Source organism: Balaenoptera borealis (genome assembly GCF_965194805.1).
Source record: "Balaenoptera borealis genome assembly, chromosome: 8".
In the NCBI taxonomy this organism is placed as follows: Eukaryota; Metazoa; Chordata; class Mammalia; order Artiodactyla; family Balaenopteridae; genus Balaenoptera; species Balaenoptera borealis.
Genome location: NC_138865.1, coordinates 57,915,366 through 57,937,261, shown reverse-complemented (window position 1 = coordinate 57,937,261; position 21,896 = coordinate 57,915,366). Strand labels below are relative to the sequence as shown.

Sequence of the window (21,896 nt, the reverse complement as noted above, 5' to 3'; positions counted from 1 at the left end):
CTCTTGTAACCTTTCTTTGACTTAAAGTCTATTTTGTCTGACAGTAATATAGCCCCCTCAGCTTTCTTTCGGTTACTATTTGTATGGAATATCTTTTTCCATCTTTTACTTTCAGTCTCTTTGTGTCTTCATATCTAAAGTGAGTCTGTTGTAGAGAGTGCATAGATGGATCTAGTTTTATCCAACCTGCCAATCTTCTGCCTTCTTAATAGGAGAGTTTAGTCCATTTACATTTAGAGTAATTACTGATGAGGATTTACCTCTGCTATTTAGCTATTTGTATGTCATATATGTTTTTTGTTCTTCAGTTCTTCCATTACTTCCATTCAGTTTGTATTTAACTGAATTTTTGTGGTGTATCCTTTTGATTCCGTTCTGTTTTCCTTCTGTATGTGTTGTTATTTTCTTAGTGGTTACCTTGCAGATTAAAATTAACTTCTTAAACATAGAACAACCTAGTTTTAGTAATACCAACTTTTTCAGTAGTGTGTGTGTGTGTATAGTCCTATACCTCTCCGTCTCTTTCCTTTATATGGTGATTGTAACAGGTAACATCTTTATATATTATGTGTCTGTTAACATAATTTATAAATATTGTTTTAGGCTTTTGCTTTTGAAATCACATAGGGAAAAAGAGAAGGTACAAACCAAAAGTACAGTAATTCTGACTTTTATAATTACTTATGTTTTTACCTTTACCAATGTTCCTTATTTCTTATAGATTCAAGTTACTGTCTAGTGTCTTCATCTCAGGCTGAAGAATTCTCTTTAACATTTCTTATAGGGCAGGTCTACTGATAATGAACTCCCTCAGCTTTTGTTTATCTGAAAATGGCTTAGTTTCTCCTTTATTCCTGAAGGCTAGTTTTGCAGGGTGTAGAATTCTTGGTTGACTGTTTTGTTTTTTTTTCATGACTTTAAATATATCATTGCACTGCCTTCTTGTCTCCATGGTTACTGGTGAGAAACCATCTTTTTTAAAAAAATGTTTGTTTGTTTGTTTGTTTATTATTTTTGGCTGTGCCGGGTCTTAGTTGTGGCATGTGGACTCTTAGTTGCAACATGCGGACTCTTAGTTGTGGCATGTGGACTTTTTAGTTGCGGCATCCCTGCGGGATCTAGTTCCCTTACCAGGGACCGAACCCGGGCCCCCTGCCTTGGGAGCGTGGAGTCTTACCCACTGGACCACCAGGGAAGTCCCGAGAAATCATCTTTTAATCTTATTGAGGAACCTGATTTCCATTAGTTCTTTGTTTATGGTTTCCTTTAGCTAATTGAGTGCGTTTAAGACAGCTGATTTAACATCTTAGACTAGTAATTTCAGTGTTTGGGCTTCCTCAATGGTAGTTTCTGTCAAATTCTTTTTTTTCTTGTGAATGGGCAATATTTTCCTGTTTCTTTGTGTATTTTATAAGTTTTTGTTGAGAACTAGACATTCTGAGTGTGTTTTTTACTTGTTGAGAGCTGGAGCTGATTGTGACATTCCCAAACTATTTTTCCAACGTGTAGTCCTTGTTGTGTACAGGCATACCGTATTTTATTGCACTTTACTTGATTATGCTTCACAGATACTGCGTTTTTTTTTACAAAATGAAGGTTTGTGGTAACCCTCCATTGGGCAAGTCTATTGGCACCATTTTTCCAACAGCATTTGCTCACTTGATGTCTGTCACATTTTGGTAATTCCCACAATATTTCAAACTTTTTCATTATATTTATTTTGGTGATCTATGATCAGTGAACATCGACATTATTACTACAACTTGTTGAGGCTCAGAAGATAGCATTTTTTAGCAACAAAGTGTTTTAAATTACGGTCTGTACATTGTTTTGGGGGGCATAATGCTATTATTGCACACTTAATAGACTACAGTATAGTGTAAATATAACTTATGTGCATTGGGAAACCAGAAAATTCATATGATTCACTTCATTGCAGTATTTGCTACTGCGGTGGTCTGGAGGTGAACCTGTGATATCTCCAAGGTATGCCCGTATGGTCACTGATGTTTCTGATTAGTGATCACTTTGGTCAGCCAGTGACCTGACCAAGATTTCCTTAAACGTCTGACTCCACAAAGGGTCCTGTGTCTTTAAATTTTCCAGTGGATGCTGCTGGGGGAAGCCACTGCTGGTAAAACTGAAGGCAAGTATCTGCACCAGGCCCTCAGGGCATTGCCAGACCAACCAAATCACACTACCCCCAGTTTTTGGAGAACAAGATCCCGCTGCTCGTCCTGGTGTCGGCCACCTTTTCCAAGACCACAGGCTGCTGTCTCCACATCTGCAACAGGGCTAAATGATGGTAGTTCTTAGCCCATGGTAGTTAGTTTATACCCTCTGCTAACCTAGGAAAGATCAGCAGCTTGCTCCTTCATCAGGCACTGACCTGGTTGATACAAGTGTCTGATCAGGTTCCGGAGTGCCAAAATAGTTGATTCCAGTCTCTTTCCATCTTAATGGTTGCTTTGCTGGAAGGACTGATCCCCTAGAGCTTCCTGCTGTGCCATTTTGCACAATGTCACTACCACCTGTTTTTAAAACATCTTTTGCACCTTTACTTCTTAACCAGTCCTCCCTGGTGGCCTCTATTTTATAGTTATTAAGCACATATAAAAGAGAGTGTGATGTATTGATGGATTAAAGATGTGACAGTGTAGTAAAAAACGGGTTTTAGAGTCAAACAGATTTGTATTTGCATTCTAACCCTGATTTACCTTGGGTAAATTGGTGAACCTAAGCTTCATCTGTCAAATAGCTTTCATGATAATATGAGAAGAGGTATGTAAAAGTGTTAGTAACTGCCAGTATTAGACCAACATTAGGTGATACTCCTGTTTAATCATCAATTGCTAAGCACTTAGTGCCAAATGTCTTATTAGATGCTTTATTATACATTTCCAGCAAGCATTCTGTAAAATAAGTATTTTCTGTTTTTTATAGATGATGAAACTAAAGCTTAGAGAGGTTTTTAACAATTTTCTTGAAATGGAATTAGGAGTCAAACCCAGGGCTGACTCAAGCCCTTGCTTATAGCCCTTATTCTACACTGCCTCTGATCTGGGTCACAGTGTCTGATTTTAATGTCTTTATTAACTTGTTTTCCTTCTTCAGGAGTCACATGCCATAGGAAAAAAGCCTGAAAATCCAGCAGACATGATTGAAGAAGGAGAGCTTATCCTATCTGTGAATATCTTGTACCCTGTTATATTTCATAAGGTCAGTAGTAAAACCTTTTGGATTCACAGATAATATGAGTGACTTTTGTCAAAGAATTTAATTATTTGAAGTTTAATTATTTGAACCTTATTTGAACCAAAATAAATGCAAGCATATGCTGTCTCATATGACATTCTGTCTATATTCTTGGGTTCTTTTTTATATAAGGAATATGGTAAATAAGGTCAGATTTCAAATTATCTCTTGAGTAATAGGATTACAGTTACAGCGTTGGAATGTATACCTGATTTCTGTATTAGTAGCAACTGGAAGTGTATGTAAATCCACAGTGATTCTGAAAATATGTATTCTTGAGGATTATTTTTTTTTTTTTGCAGAAAAACTGGTGAAGGAAAGGGGTGGGGTTTTTTTTCACCAATTCAAAATTCTTGGGAAGTTATTGAACTAGCTAAAGACAGCTCTTCTTAGATGAAAATGCAGAAAGTTAACAGGTCAGGGGTATCCAGGAATTTCTTAAGAATCTCTAATAAAGAGAACTCTATCCCAGCCCAGAGTGTATATATTCTTGATTCTCCAAATACATGTATCATAAACTTTGATAAGGTTTCATTGAAATATTACTCTACATAAATTGCACTTGTGAATAAATAGACTTTTATGAATCATCTGGGAAGTAGTACTAATTACTTTGTTTGATTAAGATCTCAAATTATCAATCAAAACAAAGCAAAACAAAACCAATAAAACCAAACCTCTGCATTTATAACATGCGGGTAGTGTATAGATTGCTTGACTTCAATGAGGTAACTTCCAGGAAAATTTAAAAGACAGTGAAGTTATATTCCAAAGGTGCTTCATGTTAATGTCACTTTAGTAGCATCTTGATTATAAAATTTAGCTTAAACTAAAAAAGTTTTATTGCCAAGGGTATTAGTCCATTCTGGCTGCTATAACAAACTAGCACAGACTGGGTACCTTATAAGCAACAGAAACTTGTTTCTCACAGTTCTCGAGGCTGGAAGTCTGAGATCAGCATGCCAGCATCTAGTGAGGGTCCTCTTCTGGGTTACATACTTCTTTTTTATAAGGGCACTAATCTCATTCATGAGGGTTCCACCCTCATGACCTAATCACCCTCAAAGGCCCCACCTCCTAACACCATCACATTGGGTCTTAAGATTCCAATGTGTGAATTTTGGACAAACATGAGCAGTCAGACCACAGCACCAAGTGTCTCAATTGTACTCATAGGATTTTAATTTATGGAGGTGACTGAGTGACAGCACTAGAGGCCAGTGCCATTGAAAGATTTTTATTGTTTACATTTCCTGAGGGGAAAGGGTATGCCACATCATGCAGGGCCACAGGGGGAAGCACCAGTATCAGTCAGGAGGCAAGGGAAAAGCATAGGCCACAGCCTTTATTGGGTTTCCATGGGAAAGGCATGGCAGGGCAGAGTAAACAGTTTAGGATTGGCTATCTTGAATAATTCCAGTGGGCTCTGGGCTATCAGGCTGTCCCTAGTTTCTGGTACCTGGCTCTGGATTGACTTAGGACAGGGGAAATATCGGCTTGGTATATGAGAGTTAGATAAAAGAGATGGTTTTAGAGTATGGGCTCTGGATCACAGGGGAGATGTAAACAACTTTGGCGATTAGTTTGGAGCTATAATTAATCGATGCTGAGTAGACAAATGCAGAATCTAAGAAAACACAGGACACCATATTACGGGAATAACTTAAAGTAAGAAAACAAGTAACTTAATTTAGATCTGGTCATGACAGGATTTATAGTTTAATTGCTTTGTCTCTAAGTGAACACTGATTTATTTACTGTCTGACTCATAGCACAAAGAACACAAACCATACCAGACGATGCTGGTATTGGGCAGTCAAAAGCTCACGGAACTGAGGGATTCAATTTGCTGTGTCAGTGACCTCCAGATTGGTGGGGAATTCAGCAACACTCCTGACCAAGCCCCTGAGCACATCAGCAAAGTAAGGTGATTTTTTTTTTCTAACACTCATAAAACAAGAGGAAATAATAATAATAAGCTAAGGAAATAGTGATTTTAGGTGAACAGGCTCATAAACATTCTGGTGAATGCTTTCTTCTTCTATGCCATTCCATCAAGCTCATCTCTTCCCTTCTATTTTTTTTTAAAATTTATTTATTGATTGATTGATTTTTGGCTGTGTTGGGTCTTCGTTGCTGCGCGCAGGCTTTCTCCAGTTATGGCGAGCGGGCGCCACTCTTCATTGCAGTGTGCGGGCTTCTCATTGCGGTAGCTTCTCTTTTGTTGCTTCGTACGGGCTCTAGCCGCACGGACTTCAGTAGTTGTGGCACGTGGGCTCAGTAGTTGTGGCTCGTGGGCTCTAGAGTGCAGGCTCAATAGTTGTGCCGCATGGGCTTATTTGCTCTGCGGCATGTGGGATCTTCCTGGACCAGGGCTCGAACCTGTGTCCCCTGCATTGGCAGATGGATTCTTAACCACTGCGTCACCAGGGAAGTCCCTCTTCCCTTCTTTTTGTCATCAAGACCTTTTTAAAGATGAGGCTATATTCAGTTTTGATTTCTTCATCTCCCATTTATTTCTCAACCATTTTCTGTACACTCTTCTTTCTAAGGTCATAGGACCACCTAATTTTCTAACCAATAGGTCTCTGTTCCACGTTCATACACTTTGACCTCACTGTAGCATTGGAATTTGCTGTTCACTGTCTTCTCTTTCAAACTCTGTATGAGTTTGTCTGTCATAACTGCCCCCAGCAAAGTGTTGGAGTCCACCCAAGAGCATCAGTGCCCATAGAAGAACCTGTTAGTTCAAGGATCGAAGCAAACAGGGACGTAATATCTGGTGATAGTCCTTGCTGGTGTTTCCCAGGGTGCTGCTCTCAAAAGGACAGAGAAACCCTGCATACTCATTGGATCAGGATAGAAAGGACCCAAGTGGCAGACTGGCCACCCACAGTTTCCAGAAGGGATTGCTTACTCAATAACAGTAGGGCCTTGATCCTTCTGAATTTCATCATAGAGCAAGCTTGACCTAATTCTGTTACCTGGTACAACTCTGGCAGAGGACCTCAGATTTACTGGCATACTTAAGAAGGGCAGCATCTCCTGTAGATCACTAAGAAGATGTTGGAACAACTAGAATGGAGATAAGAGTTTGGACAAGAACCATCACAATCTCTTCTTTTTGCTCATTCCTTTATCACCAGCCATACAGATGGTATTATAACTTAGGTTTCATCTTAATTCTTATTCTAAATTGTTCTTCTGGGCTTTCCCCCCAGTTTTCATGGTTTTAAGTGTACTCCAATCTTTGTAAATCTCTTTCTCTCTTGGTTTCCAAACCCATTATTTGTAAGCGTCACTGGGCATTCTCACTTAGCCTCAGTGCTGCCCGGCATTTTTACCACCTCTCTATAGTCGATACACTCTGCCACTTTTCAAGGTAACTGTTTTATTCCTTCTGGAACTGCCAGCATCCTTTCCTTGTGGCTTACCTTCAGCTGAAAACCTTGCTGTTAATTTCACTGAGAAAATAAGTTATCAGAAAAGAATTTTCCATTGTCTTTTACCTACATTTACCCATTTGCCCATGCAATTCTGCCTTCACACCTGTTACAATGGATGGGCTAAACCTGCTGCTATCAAAAGCCAATGTAGGTGTCTACTGGATTCCATCCCCCATTGCATAACCAAGGACTTTGTTCTTGTATTTATCCCCTCTTCCCTGCATCATCAGTTTTTTCCATTCTGTTGGCTGTCCCATTAGTACACAAGTGGGCTGTAATATCTCCCATCTCCCATTCTAAACCTCTTCTTGACCCTGTATCTTCCTCTAGCTACCATCTCATCTTTCTGCTTTCTTCTCGGTAAACTGACTCAAGAGTTAATGAGTTAATAATAAGAAGAATTAATAATAGTACCTCAATTCATTGTTTCTCTTTTTCTCCCCCCACTTTGTCTTACACTCACTTTTATTCATCACCACTCCACCAAAATCACTTTACTAATGCCACCATAGACTTAGTTCTCATCTTATTTGACCTCTCATCAGCACGTCACACAATTGAATATTCCTTCTTACTTGAAACACTTTCTTTACTTGGCTTTTAAGATGTTACACCCACTGGGACTTCCCTGGTGGTGCAGTGATTAAGAATCTACCTGCCAATGCAGGGGACACGGGTTCGATCCCTGGTCCGGGAAGATCCCACATGCTGCGGAGCAGCTAAACCCGTGTGCCACAACTACTGAAGCCTGTGCTCTAGGGCCTGTGAGCCACAACTACTGAGCCCATGTGCCACAACTACTGAAGCCCACGGACCTAGAGCCCATGCTCCGCGACAAGAGAAGCCACCACAATGAGAAGGCTGCGCACCGCAACGAAGGGTAGCCCTGGCTCGCCACAACTAGAGAAAGCCCATGCGCAGCAAGGAAGACCCAGTGCAGCCAAAAATAAATAAATTTATTTATTTAAAAAAAAAAGATGTTACACCCACCTAATTTTCTTCCTGTCTGACTTTAATTCCTCTGCTGGATGCTTCTCATCCTCCTGACTTGTAAATGTTATGAAGCCCTTTGAATCAATCCTCAGACCTCTCCTCTGTGTATACTCCCTAGGCGATCTCATCCAGATTCCTAGCCCAGATTTTCATCTCCAATCCCAACATCTTCTCTGAACTCCAGACTTATTTTTTCCAACTGCCTCCTTGACAATTACTGAATGTCTAATAGACATTTCAAACTTAATTTGTTCAAAAACAGACTCTAGTTCTCTCTTCTTCCTCAAATCTGTACTTTCCCCAGTGTTCCCATCTCAGTAAATACACTCATTCTACACCTGGTTACTTAAGCTAAAAACCTTGGAATCATCTTTGCTTCCTTTTCATCCCACATTGAAGGCATCAGCAAGTGCTTTGGCTCTACTTTCAAATTATATTTAGGATCTGCCCATGTCTCTGCTCCTTCACAGGTACCAGGCTGGTTAAATCACCATCATCTCTTGCCTGGACTTTTGCAGTAGCCTAGTGACTGTTCCTCCTGCCCCTTTCCACACTTCTGTTTCTCCTTTATACCAGCCAGATGATACTGTAAAGTATCAGTCAGATCCTGTTGCTTTTCAGCTTGAAAGTCTATAGTGGCTTTCTCTTATATCTAGAATAAAATACAAAGTCCTTACTGTGGTCCATTATCTGGTCCTGTCTGCCTCCCAACTTCATATGCTAACACCCTCTTTGTCACTTGTTGCCTTCAAACAACCTGCCATTCTTGCTCTTTCTCATGTATGCTAAGCAGGGTCCTGCTCAGAGCCTTTGTATCTTATGTTCCTTCACCCTAGAGTGTTCTTCACCAGGTATTCAGATGACTCACTCCCTCATTTCTTCTTCTTTTAGATGTTGCCTCAACAGAGAGGTCTTTCCCTGTATTAGTATTCTCTTCCCCGACATGCTAATAACACTCATCACTACCTAACATCATGTTATATATTTGTCTGTCTTCCTTCCCTTGAATCATGAGGGCAGGGACTGTGTTTTGTTCAGTGATGTATTCCTGTGATGATGTGTGACACAGAGGAAGTGCCCAAGTCTTTGCTGAATAAATGAACCCAGATACCTCAAGCTCAGTTAGTCTTAAACTCATTATTCTACCATCTCCCTTTTTCTTCAGATGAAACTCTCCCTTTCCGTTGCTGTTTATCCTGCCATAATAGCTCCAGACTCTTTTTTTCCACTGCCGTATGCTTTAGTTTGGGCCCTCAGCATCTTCTCCTGGAACTATTATAGAGACTTCTTAACTGGTTTCCCCATCTTTAGACTGTCCCATACCTGCCACTCAAGATGTCTTTCAAAGACAGATCGAACACCAGGAGTGAACTGTAAAGTAAGCTGTGGACTTTGGGTGATTATGATGTGTCAGTGTAGGTTCCCCCTTGGTAGCAAATGCACCACTGTGGTGAGTGGTGTTGATAATGGGGAGGCTGTGTGTGTGGTGGGGGAGGGGTGTGTGGGAGGCCTCTGCACCTCCCTATTTTATGATAAACGTAAAACTGCTCTAAAAGAATAAATCCGTTCTTTTTGAAAACATTTTTTAAAAAAATTGATCCTGTCATTCTCCAATCTAAAAGTCTCAGTGGTTCTCTGTTGGGTGTGGTCAGAGTTCCTTAGGCTGACATATAAGGCCTTGTGTAATGGTGATTCTCAAGTTAACTTTCTATATTGTTCACCCCCTGCTTTTACACCTTATCTTTCAGCCACAGTGAATTTATCTGGCACAAGCGTACCATACTTTTTTATGCCTCTGAGTGTTTGAACATGGGTGGGAAGCCCTTTCCCTCACTTATTATATGAGATTCTTCTTGACTGTCCTCTGTTTGCCACTCTGGCCCCATTTCGTTTGTCCATTTTAGTGCTTTATAATAATATGCTGATACTATTTGATATGTTTGTCTGTCCCACAAGGCTGGCTGTATTCCAGTCTTTTGGGTGACTGGCATGGAGACCAGCATAGTTTTTGAGTTATATTGAAAGTGGTTTTAAGATATTTGGGTTCTTCAGGTTTGCCAGCTTGGTGCTTTTGAAGGTAAACATTAAAGAGAAACAAGTGGAATCTCAAGGCTTGTATGCACACCAGGAAATAGAAGATTTATCTTTTCTTCTAAAAGAGAAGCAGTCTTCTGCAGTTTCTCCACCCTGTGGGGGAAAAAAGAATAACAAGGTGTAGCTATAAGTTTATAAGATCAATTTAAGAAGAAAAATCTGAATTCACCCTCCTTATTCTGACCATGTCATGACTGCTCACAGCGGTGAGTCAGATCTAGGAATCAGTCTTAGCTCCAGGAATCCTGGAGAGTGTTTTTAACCACACTTGTTTAGTTTATTGTGTTTGTACATCAGTGCTCATGCCTTCAGCAGCTTTCTAAGCAGGGGACTAAATGACCCATAGTCCTATTTATACATCTGCTGTTTCATTGTTTCTGCCTCTTCCATGTATTAAAATAATATCCTCTGATTATTTAGCACTTATCGTGTGCCAGTTGTATAGTACACTAGTTGATAGTACAGTATCTTTGGAAAGAATTATCACCATTTTACAGGTAAGAAAAAGATGGGTCAAAGCATCATCATGAGTTACCCGTGTTCAGTAAGCAGTGGTAGAGTCTGGATTCAGACCATTGCCAGCTTGCCTTCAAAGCCCCACGTTCTTTCTTTGCCATGTTGGTACTATGCCTGGCTTTAGACATCTTTCCCTACCCTTTTATTTATTTGGTGAACAAGCACTGAGTGAAAACTTGAGCTGTGCTGTGATTAACGGCAAGATTCTAGTACATGGGCTTTGTGGAATCTTTGCCTGTTCAGGGACCTGTTTCATTTGCCTCCTTGTTCTAAGCTATGTTTTAGAAAGGTGAACTCATAGTTGTTTAGCCTGTGGAAAGATTTTTATTTCAATGATTGGCATTTGTATTTTACAGTGTTTTGTTTTTTTTTTTTTAAAAGTTTTGCCTTGGAAAATTGTAAACATACACATGAAAAAGAGAATAGTATAAGGAGCCCTTATGTACCCATTACAGTTCTCAGCATTTTGCCAGAATTATTTCATCTGTTTGCCCCATGCCATTGTTACACCTAACAAACTGAAAATAGGTCCTTAAGTTATAATGGTTTTTTTGACAGGGAGATATTTGGCATGTATTTCACTGGTAATCATGGAACAGATTAGTGACTTGCAGCTCTTGCAGCTGAGGAAATGAGAATCTTATTTCCAGCCAACAAGATTTGAACAAAATACTTTCTTTGATGAATTTGGTGTGTGAGAGGACTAGGAGAATTGGGCCAGTGTATTTAAATCTCTTTTAAAAGCCATGTCTAAAATGTAATGTTTTGCTAATGTTTGTTTTAGACTACAGTAGTTCAAGAATGAAGTACATTTTTAAAATATATGTATAAAATCAGTGTCAGTATTTTCTGCTCAGGTTTGTTTGTTTTTGTTTGTTTTTAATGGTTCTTCAGGTTTTAATGTCTGATTTATCAATCTTTTTAACATAGCTCAGATTAGTCAATCTCTTTTTGTCAGTAGTCTCTTAAGGGTCTTACTTAGAGGAACTCTGAGAAAATACTTGACACACATATTATTGTTACTTATTATAAGTAAAGCCTGGATATAGGAAAAATGGTAACATAAATTTAAGTTGTAAAAATTTTCTTACCCAGCCTTCTCTGACACTTCTTTTCCCCCATTACTATTTTCCTCACAGCAAATCTTAGGAATGTTGCTGAGCTTCTAACGCAGCTGACTTGAAATGATAGCAAGAGAGTACATGATTATTAGATGCTTAAAATGACATATAGATAATGACTTTGTTCAAATGATCATACTAGTTATCCATAGTTACTTTGTTTATAAATTTGAAATAGTAATAGGTGGACCTTTAGGTTACATTAGATTAATAACAGAAGTAACTTCTTATACTTCTTATAGTTTTTCCACGTCAGTTGGTTATTTCCCTCCCTTGCAACTTAGTCAGCTAAACCAGCTGACAAATAGGGAAAGTAGTTAGTTGAGGATCTCTGGTTACCATTGAAAATGAAAATTAACTGATAGTGAGATTACTCACATCTTCTTTTCTAGCCGTTTATATAATGATATAATGAAAAGATTTTTGTTCTTTTAGAGTCCCCCTTCTAATTAATAATTACACCAAAGGTTTTAAACTGCCTGAATCACTTAAGATGAAGTTCTATATGAACATAATTTTTATATACACTAAACTTTCTTTGTTTTGTTTCCAAAATAAGGCAGTAGTGATTCTTTCAGAATCTTTATTTTGGACCCTAGCTTACCTCTTTGAAGGTTTAGAAGTATAGTAAGTGGTGTATTTTGTGTTACAGCAGCCAGGCATGGCATTATAGTACGTTATATCCTTTCATCTCTGCAACCACATGGGGAGAACGTATTGGCTTTACTCAGATTTTACACGGGGAAACAGAGGGTCAGGAGATTCAGTTGAGTAGTCTGAGAAGAAATAGCATAACCAGTCTTAGAAGGGTGTCTGACGCCAGTGCCAGGTGATCTGTAAATGGGGGAATGAAGAAAAATAAGAAAGAAAAATCGAAGCTTCGAAGAAGGAGAGAAATTAGGCTATCTTAGGGTGATATTATTTTAATGCCTGAAACTTATATATCTTTTATAGTTCATAAACTGCTTTTGATTCTCACCACAATCCTATAAGATAGCATGGCAGATATTGTACAGGTGAGGAAACTGAGGTCTGAGGAGTAAGTGTAGGAAAAAGACATAGGTCTTCTGACCCTCACCCAGGGGTCTAATTCTAAGCAAATGGTCAAGGACGAGTCCAACAGAGTGGTTCTCAGCGCTGGTTGCACATCTGAATCTCCTCAGGGGGTTGGGAAGATATTGATGCCTGAGCCACATCATCAGAGATTCTCACTTAATGGATCTGAGGTGAGACTTGGTCTTTGGTATTTTTATGATTCTGTTATAAGGTCAGGATTAAGAGACCACCCCTCTGATGGAAAGTCTGGTAGTCTGAAAGTTGAAACCTGAGGGTTCTATGGTACTTTGGGCAAGATTGCTTGAATAAGAATAGATATTCACATTCTGCCTGCCTAAGAGTTATTGAAAATAGAAAGGGGGAATTTTTATAAAAGCCCATTGAAAATACAAAAAAGGACAGAACAACATAGCTCCATGATCATTGTCATTAACACTGGGGAAACATCAAAGATGTGGCTTTGTTTAGTTTTTAGTTCTGGTATCCAAAATAACTGTCACTGCCGTGTATGCATATAATAAAATAATATTAAAGTTTATTTCATTTCTAATTGGGTTCCTTTCATGAATCTCAGGACAATATACAAATTTAAATCAAACCTAGTGATTACAAAAGGATACAATTGAAAATAGCAGCAAGGATTATGTCTTTATATCTTTATCCCTGGTAACTAACATAATACTTCCCACATAGGAGGTTCCTGTTAAATAATAAATTAATGAACTGAACAGATTCTGTGAAGTTGCATGAGGTTATTGTAAAACATATTAACGTGATTTTATGACACACAAATGTGGAATTAATACTTAGAGCAATTTTATAATTGTTAATACTGTACTTTATCTCAATACCATCTGTTTTCTTTCAGGACCTATATAAATCAGCCTTCTTTTATTTTGAAGGAACATTTTACAATGATAAAAGATACCCTGAATGCAGAGATTTGAGCAGGTATAACTTTCCAAAAATCCTAAAGTCTTTCCTGTTTCTCGTTGTCAAAATAGGGTTATCACCACAAATTCTATTATTGGTCTCTTAAGAATCTTTGCCAAGGAATTATTTTGTTAGATTGTTTTTTGTTTGTTTTGGGGTTAAAAAGTATCTCTCAATTTTTAAAATATTTTCAAAGTTATCTGGTTGGCCTAGGTTATAGTAAGTTAATAAAATTTTTACCCCAAGAAGAAAATTTTCTTACCAAAGACATACATAGACCATTTCAAGATCTTTGCCAGCTATCTAGAATTATTTTTTAAATGTATTATCTGCTGTTTCAGAAATTATAGTAAATCTTGTGTTGAGCCTTAGATACATCTGAAAAAAAAGATTAAATCCCACTTAAACACTTTATTAATCTCTGTTCTTCATGTTTAGGTGATAGTAAATTAATCTTTCACTATTTTTTTCTGCTTGTCCAATGTATACTGTTTGGAGTGGATATGTGTATGTAAGGTTGCTTATGTATATAACATGAAAAATCTATGTCTGACATCATGTTATCTACATAAAAGTATTACCATACTTTTATTATTGGTATCCTGGCAAATAGAGTATATATGTATATTTTTTCTGAGTGTTTATGTAAACTCTTTCATTATAGCCATTTGTATCTATATTCTAATGCAGCAGTTCTCAGACTTGGCCTCCGCACTCCTTTATACTGTAAATAATTGACTCCAAAGAGCTTTTGTTTATGTGGGTTATAGCTGTAAATATTCACTGTATTAGAAATTGAAACTAAGAAATATTTTAAAATATTAACTAATTTAAATAGTCAAGTTACAGTTACCATTAATAACAATTTTGTGAAAAATAACTTCCAGAACAAAATAAAATAGTGAGAAGAGTGACGTTGTTACACATTTTCCATTCAGTCTGAAGTGATAACACACATCACATAGCCTCCAGAAAACTGGTGTTGATGAGAGAATAAGAATTGAAAAGAGTTTTAAGATTACCGTAAAGATAATTTTGACCTCACAAACCTCTGTGGGAGTCTCAGGACCTTACTTTGAGAACTGCTGCTCTAATGGATACAGAAAAATTCAGAGTTCCTTCCTACTTGCAACATGTGTCAGCCACTCTGGTTTTCATTTCAAGTTGGTAGCTGTCCAGTTAATTCGGTGAGCCGGCTTTTGTGAAATATGCAGTTGCAAACCGCTTGGAGCAGTGATACAGCCTTGCCGTCTTCCTCCTCAGAACCATCATTGAGTGGTCAGAGTCCCATGATAGAGGCTATGGAAAGTTTCAGACTGCTAAGATGGAAGATTTCACCTTCAATGACTTGCGTATTAAACTGGGTTTTCCATACTTATACTGTCACCAGGGAGACTGTGAACACGTTGTTGTCATTACTGACATAAGGTAAGTGGTAGAACTCAGAACATTTTGTTATTTGTCCTGTTTTCCTTTTCTTTATTTCACAGTATAAAAGCACAGGTAGTTTTGTCTGTTTGAAATAAGAGGAATAAAAGTAATCACTGCAGTTTCGTTCAGGAGCAGCAAAAATAACTGCTTGCTGTGCAGTGACCAACTCTGCATCCATTTGCATCTTCTATTGTTTGTCTTTTGGAAAATCTGTAATAATTACTTTAGTGATTAACCAGTGTGAGCCATTTGAAATGGTAGAATATGCCAAAAACCAAGAAAAATAACTGAAGCTTCTCCTTTGCCTGAGGACAGTGTTTGACTTCTGTGAGTCTCCATGGGCCCCTTCCTCCATTAAAAAATATTAAAAATTATATTTTATGACAGTGCTGGTATAAAGACAAACAATACAGGCTGGATTTTTATTATAAAAAAAGAAATACTTTACTGTTTATTAAGGGGTTAAAAATCTGTAAATAAAAGTAATTATCTTTGTATATTGGGCAGCTATTATTCAGGTAATAGTCATCCACTTTGTATATCAGATAGGCCCTTTGCTTTGCAAATCTGCAGCTATATTTCTAGGTTTCTTCTCTTTTTGCCAAAATTTGAAGGAGGTAAAAGGGAACTGGGGGAAGAGAAGAGTAATTCTAATATTTGACAAATATGAAGGCTTAATGCTTTGATAAAGATTTAGAGTGGTCAGGAATGAAATAGTCTAAAATGAGATTTAGGGATTAGTTATAAATTTTGTATAGCTGGTACCTCTAATGAATAAGGCTATTCATTTCCTTATTTAGGAAATCTCAATTTATGAAAGACCACTATAATAAGCCCTGCTCTATCCTTGGCTTGATTTTTTCTGAGAGACGATTCAGATTTTTTTATGGAGCAATGATATACTCATTCTGATGGTTTTAGAAAGTCCCTGCTTCCACTTTTTTGGGGTTTTAGTGACTGGTCTCTAAAAATTTACCTCCCATGCCCTCATTCTCAGGAAGCTACCAGAAGTACTTTACACAAAGAGTAAACCTTGAAAAAGGAACACATGGAATGCAAAGCAGAATAGATAAGACATAAAAGGAACTCTCAGAATGATGGGAAAGGGAAGTCCCAGAATGATGGCTGTAGAACAGACCTAGAGAACAGCTTAGTCCAGAGATTGGAGCAGGACAGGGGACGAAGGAAGCATGTCCTGAGACTGCTAGACCTCCTGTTGGTGTGTAGCCCATTTGGAAAGCATGTTTACCATTCTGTCAGCAAATAGGGAACTGAATTAGTGACAGGTACACTGAAACCTAAGCAAATGCAAACATGAGAGAATTAGTAGCTAGAAAACAAAAGTGTTACACAGTAAAATGAACCTATAGTCAATTCTGTGGTTTAGGGGGATGTTTAATTCATATGTCATAATTTAAACATTAAATATCTGTTTAACCAAAGTTTAGTAGTTCTGCAGAGGGATGTTGAGGAGCTAAATTAAAAAGAGGCAGTTAAAAGAATGGAAAACAGTTGCCTCTAGGGAAGAATTGATGAAGCAAGAGCCAGGAGAGCTCATAAACCTCATAGATTTATATGACTTAAAATTATTTAGGTTTACTTCTTTGATAAAGTGTTAAGTTTTTATAAAATGTTCTGCTTGCTCTTCACTCAAATGAGGGGGAGTGTGCCTCAGTATAAGCAAGATGGAAGGCAGTCGACTTTTTTCTGGTGATCTGAGTCTCCTTACATTTCTTACAGTGTAGGCATATTGCTGTACAGTGTCATTCCTTAAATTCAAGGCAACTTGGAAAGACAATTTACACTTGTTAATAAGCATTTGCACTGTAGGACTTTCCTAAGGAGTTTTTTAATGTAATTGACTACAAGTAATTTTTATCTTACAGGAGGATTTAATCATGCAGTGCCATTCCATAGTTTAATAGTTGGTAAACTATTAAAAGTTTATTAATCATTTTCTGATGGTGAAGTTAATATATTGCTACCCTTTCTTACTAAAAAAAAAGAAAAATCAAATTTTATAATTATCAGGGGCCTTTAAAATACTGTTGTGCATTCCATTCATTTTTCAGATGAAGAATCTGGGGTCCAGCATGGTTAATGGATTTATCCAAACCCACTAAGCTGATTAGTGGCATAGTGAGAACTGACTCCCACTTAAAATTTCTGAATTCTGACACCTAAAACTAAAGTCCTACCAATTCACATTATAACGGAAGCCAGATTTGGATTTTAATGAGAGCTCTTTTAATAAAAGAAGACCCATGTTTGTAACACAAAACCACTTAATCTAGGTAAAATAGCACTGAGTACACTTGCTCAGACTGTGTACTACGTGTTGAGCAAAGCAGGGATTCTCTGAAGGAGTACATTCAAGAAATGCTGCCTACAGTATTTCCCTCTTAAGAGTCATAGTGCACATGGCCATAAAGGGATTTGGGAAGTTTCCCAGGAAAGAAAACATTGTTTAATCCCAAATGCTCTTTTGGAGAAAGTGTTTTGTGGAACACAATAAATTGAAAAATATACCTACCGTGTTCTTAATTTTGAGGTAAGGATATATTTCATTATGGATCACAAAAATTTGCACTACAATATCATCATTTATTTTTTCATGTACAAAAGGCTTGTGCATCATGATGACTGCCTGGATAGGACGCTCTATCCCCTTCTTATCAAGAAGCATTGGCTCTGGACCAGAAAATGTTTTGTTTGTAAAATGTACACAGCTAGGTAAGTGATTCTGTTTTTTTCCTTGAAAGGTATTGGTTTTTAACAGTCAAGTACTTTAGATTTTTGGTATTTCAGTTTTTTTCTGTTTTGAATTGAGGATTTACACTCTGGAATATGAATAATATAAAGGGTTTTATCTAGTACGAAAGCAGTACAAACAGTAGTACAAATCAGTTTAGTAGGTTAGAGCCATGTTTTAGACAATAAGGAATTATGTATAATGGAAGTCCAGGGATTAGGTCAAACTTTAGTTTGGTTGATAATTTATGCCGGATGATGTATGTCATCAGGGAGCCATATTCTTTCTGCCTCTTGTTAGCAGTTTACAAAATTGGCTTCATCCACAGCTTCTCGATGATAAAAACACTGCATCTCATTTTTAATGAGGTCAAAATATGGTTTCATAAAATTTTGTGGTTTTGCATGTTTAGATTTTGTTTTAACTGTGGCTCAGAGTCAAAAAGCCATTTAGACGAAAACGGAAGAATTTAGTGTCATCAGTTTGTTTTGGGTTCCCCACCACAGTGTTTTTTTTTGGTTTTTGTTTTTTTAAAGTAACTCTCCCTGGCTTGGCTCTACTTTTTTTTTTTTTTTAAAGTTTAATTTTTATTTATTTATTGATCCATCCATGGGTGTGTTGGGTCTTCGTTTCTGTGCGAGGGCTTTCTCCAGTTGTGGCAGGTGGGGGCCACTCCTCATCACGGTGCGCGGGCCTCTCACCATCGCGGCCTCTCTTGTTGCAGAGCACAGGCTCCAGACACGCAGGCTCAGCAATTGTGGCTCACGGGCCTAGCCGCTCCGCGGCACGCAGGATCCCCCCAGACCAGGGCCCGAACCCCTGTCCCCTGCACCGGCAGGGAGACTCCCAACCACTGCGCCACCAGGGAAGCCCTTTTTTTTTTTTTTTAAACATCTTTATTGGAGTATAATTGCTTTACAATGGTATGTTAGTTTCTGCTGTATAACAAAGTGAGTCAGCTATACATACACATATATCCCCATATCTCCTCCCTCTTGTGTCTCGCTCCCACCCTCCCTATCCCACCCCTCTAGGTGGTAACAAAGCACTGAGCTGATCTCCCTGGGCTATGCAGCTGCTTCCCACTAGCTGTCTATTTTACATTTGGTAGTGTATATATGTCCATGCCACTCTCTTACTTCATCCCAGCTTACCCTTCCCCCTCCCCGTGTCCTTAAGTCCATTCTCTACATCTGTGTCTTTATTTCTATCCTGCCCCTAGGTTCTTCAGAACCTTTTTGTTTTGTTTTGTTTTTAAGATTTCATATATATGTGTTAGCCGTACGGTATTTATTTTTCTCTTTCTGACTTAGTTCACTCTGTATGACAGACTCTGGGTCCATCCACCTCACTACAAATAACTCAGTTTCGTTTCTTTTTATGGCTGAGTAATATTCCATCGTATATATGTGCCACATCTTCTTTATCCGTTCATCTGTTGATGGACACTTAGGTTGCTTCCATGTCATGGCTATTGTAAATAGAGCTGCAATGAACATTGTGGTACATGATGCTTCTTGAATTATGGTTTTCTCAGGGTGTATGCCCAGTAGTGGGATTGCTGGGTCGTATGGTAGTTCTGTTTTTAGTTTTTTAAGGAACCTCCATACTGTTCTCCATAATGGCTGTATCAATTTACATTCCCACCAACAGTGCAGGAGGGTTCCTTTTACTCCACCACACCCTCTCCAGCATTTTTTGTTTGTAGATTTTTTGATGATGGCCATTCTGACCAGTGTGAGGTGATACCTCATTGTAGTTTTGGTTTGCAGTTCTCTAGTGATTAGTGATGTTGAGCATCCTTTCATGTGTTTGTTGGCTATCTGTATACCTTCTTTGGAGAAATGTCTATTTAGGTTTTCTGCCCACTTTTGGATTGGGTTGTTTGTTTTTTTGATATTGAGCTGCATGAGCTGCTTGTAAATTTTGGAGATTAATCCTTTGTCAGTTGCTTCATTTGCAAATATTTTCTCCCATTCTGAGGGTTGTCTTTTCGTCTTGTTTATGGTTTCCTTTGCTGTGCAAAAGCTTTTAAGTTTCATTAGGTCCCATTTGTTTCTTTTTGTTTTTATTTCCATTTCTCTAGGAGGTGGGTCAAAAAGAATCTTGCTGTGATTTATGTCATAAGAGTGTTCTGCCTATGTTTTCCTCTAAGAGTTTGATAGTGTCTGGCCTTACACTTAGGTCTTTAATCCATTTTGAGTTTATTTTTGTGTATGGTGTTAGGGAGTGTTCTACTTTCATTCTTTTACATGTAGCTGTCCAGTTTTCCCAGCACCAGTTATTGAAGAGGCTGTCTTTTCTCCATTGTATGTTCTTGACTCCTTTATCAAAAATAAGGTGACCATATGTGCATGGGTTTATCTCTGGGCTTTCTATCATGTTCCATTGATCTGTATTTCTGTTTTTGTGCCAGTACCATACTGTCTTGATTACTGTAGCTTTGTAGTATAGTCTGAAGTCTGGGAGCCTGATTCCTCCAGTTCCGTTTTTCTTTCTCAAGATTGCTTGGGCTGTTCGGGGTCTTTTGTGTTTTCATACAGATTGTTAAATATTTTGTTCTAGTTCTGTGAAAAATGCCATTGGTAGTTTGATAGGGATTGCATTGAATCTGTAGATTGCTTTGGGTAGTATAGTCATTTTCACAATGTTGATTCTTCCAATCCAAGAACATGGTATATCTCTCCATCTGTTTGTATCATCTTTAATTTCTTTCATCGTCTTATAGTTTTCTGCATACAGGTCTTTTGTCTCCTTAGGTAGGTTTATTCCTAGGTATTTTATTCTTTTTGTTGCAGTGGTAAATGGGAGTGTTTCCTTAATTTCTCTTTCAGATTTTTTCTATTTTTTCTATTGAGATGATCATATGGTTTTCATCCTTCAATTTCTTAATATGGTGTATCACATTGATTGATTTGCATATATTCACAATATGCTTTTCTAAATGATCAATAGGAAAACATGATAAATCAGTTATCAGATCAAAATGGAAATCAGGGGATGTCAAAACAATCCATGGGATGCAGAATTCAGATAGACTGAAAAATATCATTTTCACTTAATGTGACATTTCAGGTCAAAAACCAAAATCTCATTTGAATAATGTTGCCCATATTCCCATTTGTATATACTCTGTAACATTTTAATCCTAAATTCTAGGTTAAAAACCTGGAGTTTTTACAGTGAGGTATCACCTCACACCGGTCAGAATGGCCATCATCAAAAAATCTACAGACAATAAATGCTGGAGAGGGTGTGGAGAAAAGGGAACCCTCTTGCACTGTTGGTGGGAATGTAAGTTGATACAGCCACTATGGAGAACAGTATGGAGGTTCCTTAAAAAACTAAAAACAGAACTACCATACGACCCAGCAATCCTCCTACTGGGCATATACCCTGAGAAAACCATAATTCAGAAAGAGACATGTACCACAATGTTCATTGCAGCACTATTTACAGTAGCCAGGACATGGAAGCAACCTAAGTGTCCATCGACAATGAATGGATAAAGAAGATGTAGCACATATATACAATGGAATATTACTCAGCCATAAAAAGAAATGAAATTTATTTGTAGTGAGGTGGTGGATGGACCTAGAGTCTGTCATACAGAGTAAACTAAGTCAGAAAGAGAAAAACAAATACTGTATGCTAACATATATATGGAATCTAAAAAAAAAAATGGTTCTGACAAACCTAGGGGCAGGACAGGAATAAAGATGCAGACGTAGAGAATGGACTTGAGGACACGGGGAGGGGGAAGGGTAAGCTGGGACCAAGTGAGAGAGTGGCATTGACTTGTACCAAATGTAAAATAGCTAGCTAGTGGAAAGCAGCTGCATAGCACAGGGAGATCAGCTGGGTGCTTTGTGACCACCTAGAGAGGTGGGAGGGAGACCCAAGAGGGAGGGGATATGGGGATATATGTATATGTATAGCGGATTTACTTTGTTATTCAGCAGAAACTAACACACCATTGTAAAGCAATTATACTCCAATAAAGATGTTAAAAAAGAAAAAAAAGCTGGAGTTTTCAAGTTAACCAGTACTAATTTACCAGTTAGAAAGATTAAGCAAAAAGTTTATCAAGTCTGTAGTATCTAATATTATGCATTTTCAAGATGGCCTATTAGAAGAAAACATTTGTGTTTATGTTAACAGTTATTTGAAGGATAGGTATGTCATGGCAAGTATGTGATGCTTTCAAGTATGGATTTACATTCTTTTCTACTTACCTTTAAGGAGAAGTCTTTCAGACAACAGTTGTCCTTTTGCCTTGTGGAGTATTGGTAGTGATAT

The 21,896-nt window shown here is 37.9% G+C and overlaps 1 protein-coding gene across 2 annotated transcripts in view; it reads left to right on the top strand.

Annotated features, from left to right (window-relative positions):
* SNAPC3 (small nuclear RNA activating complex polypeptide 3) overlaps positions 1-21,896 on the top strand; it is a 35,979-nt gene that overhangs the window by 13,584 nt on the left and 499 nt on the right. Inside the window, exons 4-8 of one of the 2 annotated variants that reach the window (XM_082401680.1) lie at positions 3,115-3,219; positions 5,028-5,177; positions 13,350-13,432; positions 14,678-14,842; positions 17,471-17,578. In XM_082401680.1, the coding sequence (XP_082257806.1) occupies positions 3,115-3,219; positions 5,028-5,177; positions 13,350-13,432; positions 14,678-14,842; positions 17,471-17,578 (611 nt within the window). Of the gene's footprint in view, positions 1-3,114; positions 3,220-5,027; positions 5,178-13,349; positions 13,433-14,578; positions 14,843-17,470; positions 17,579-21,896 lie in introns of those variants that run through there. The other variant, XM_082401681.1, reaches the window with a different exon arrangement.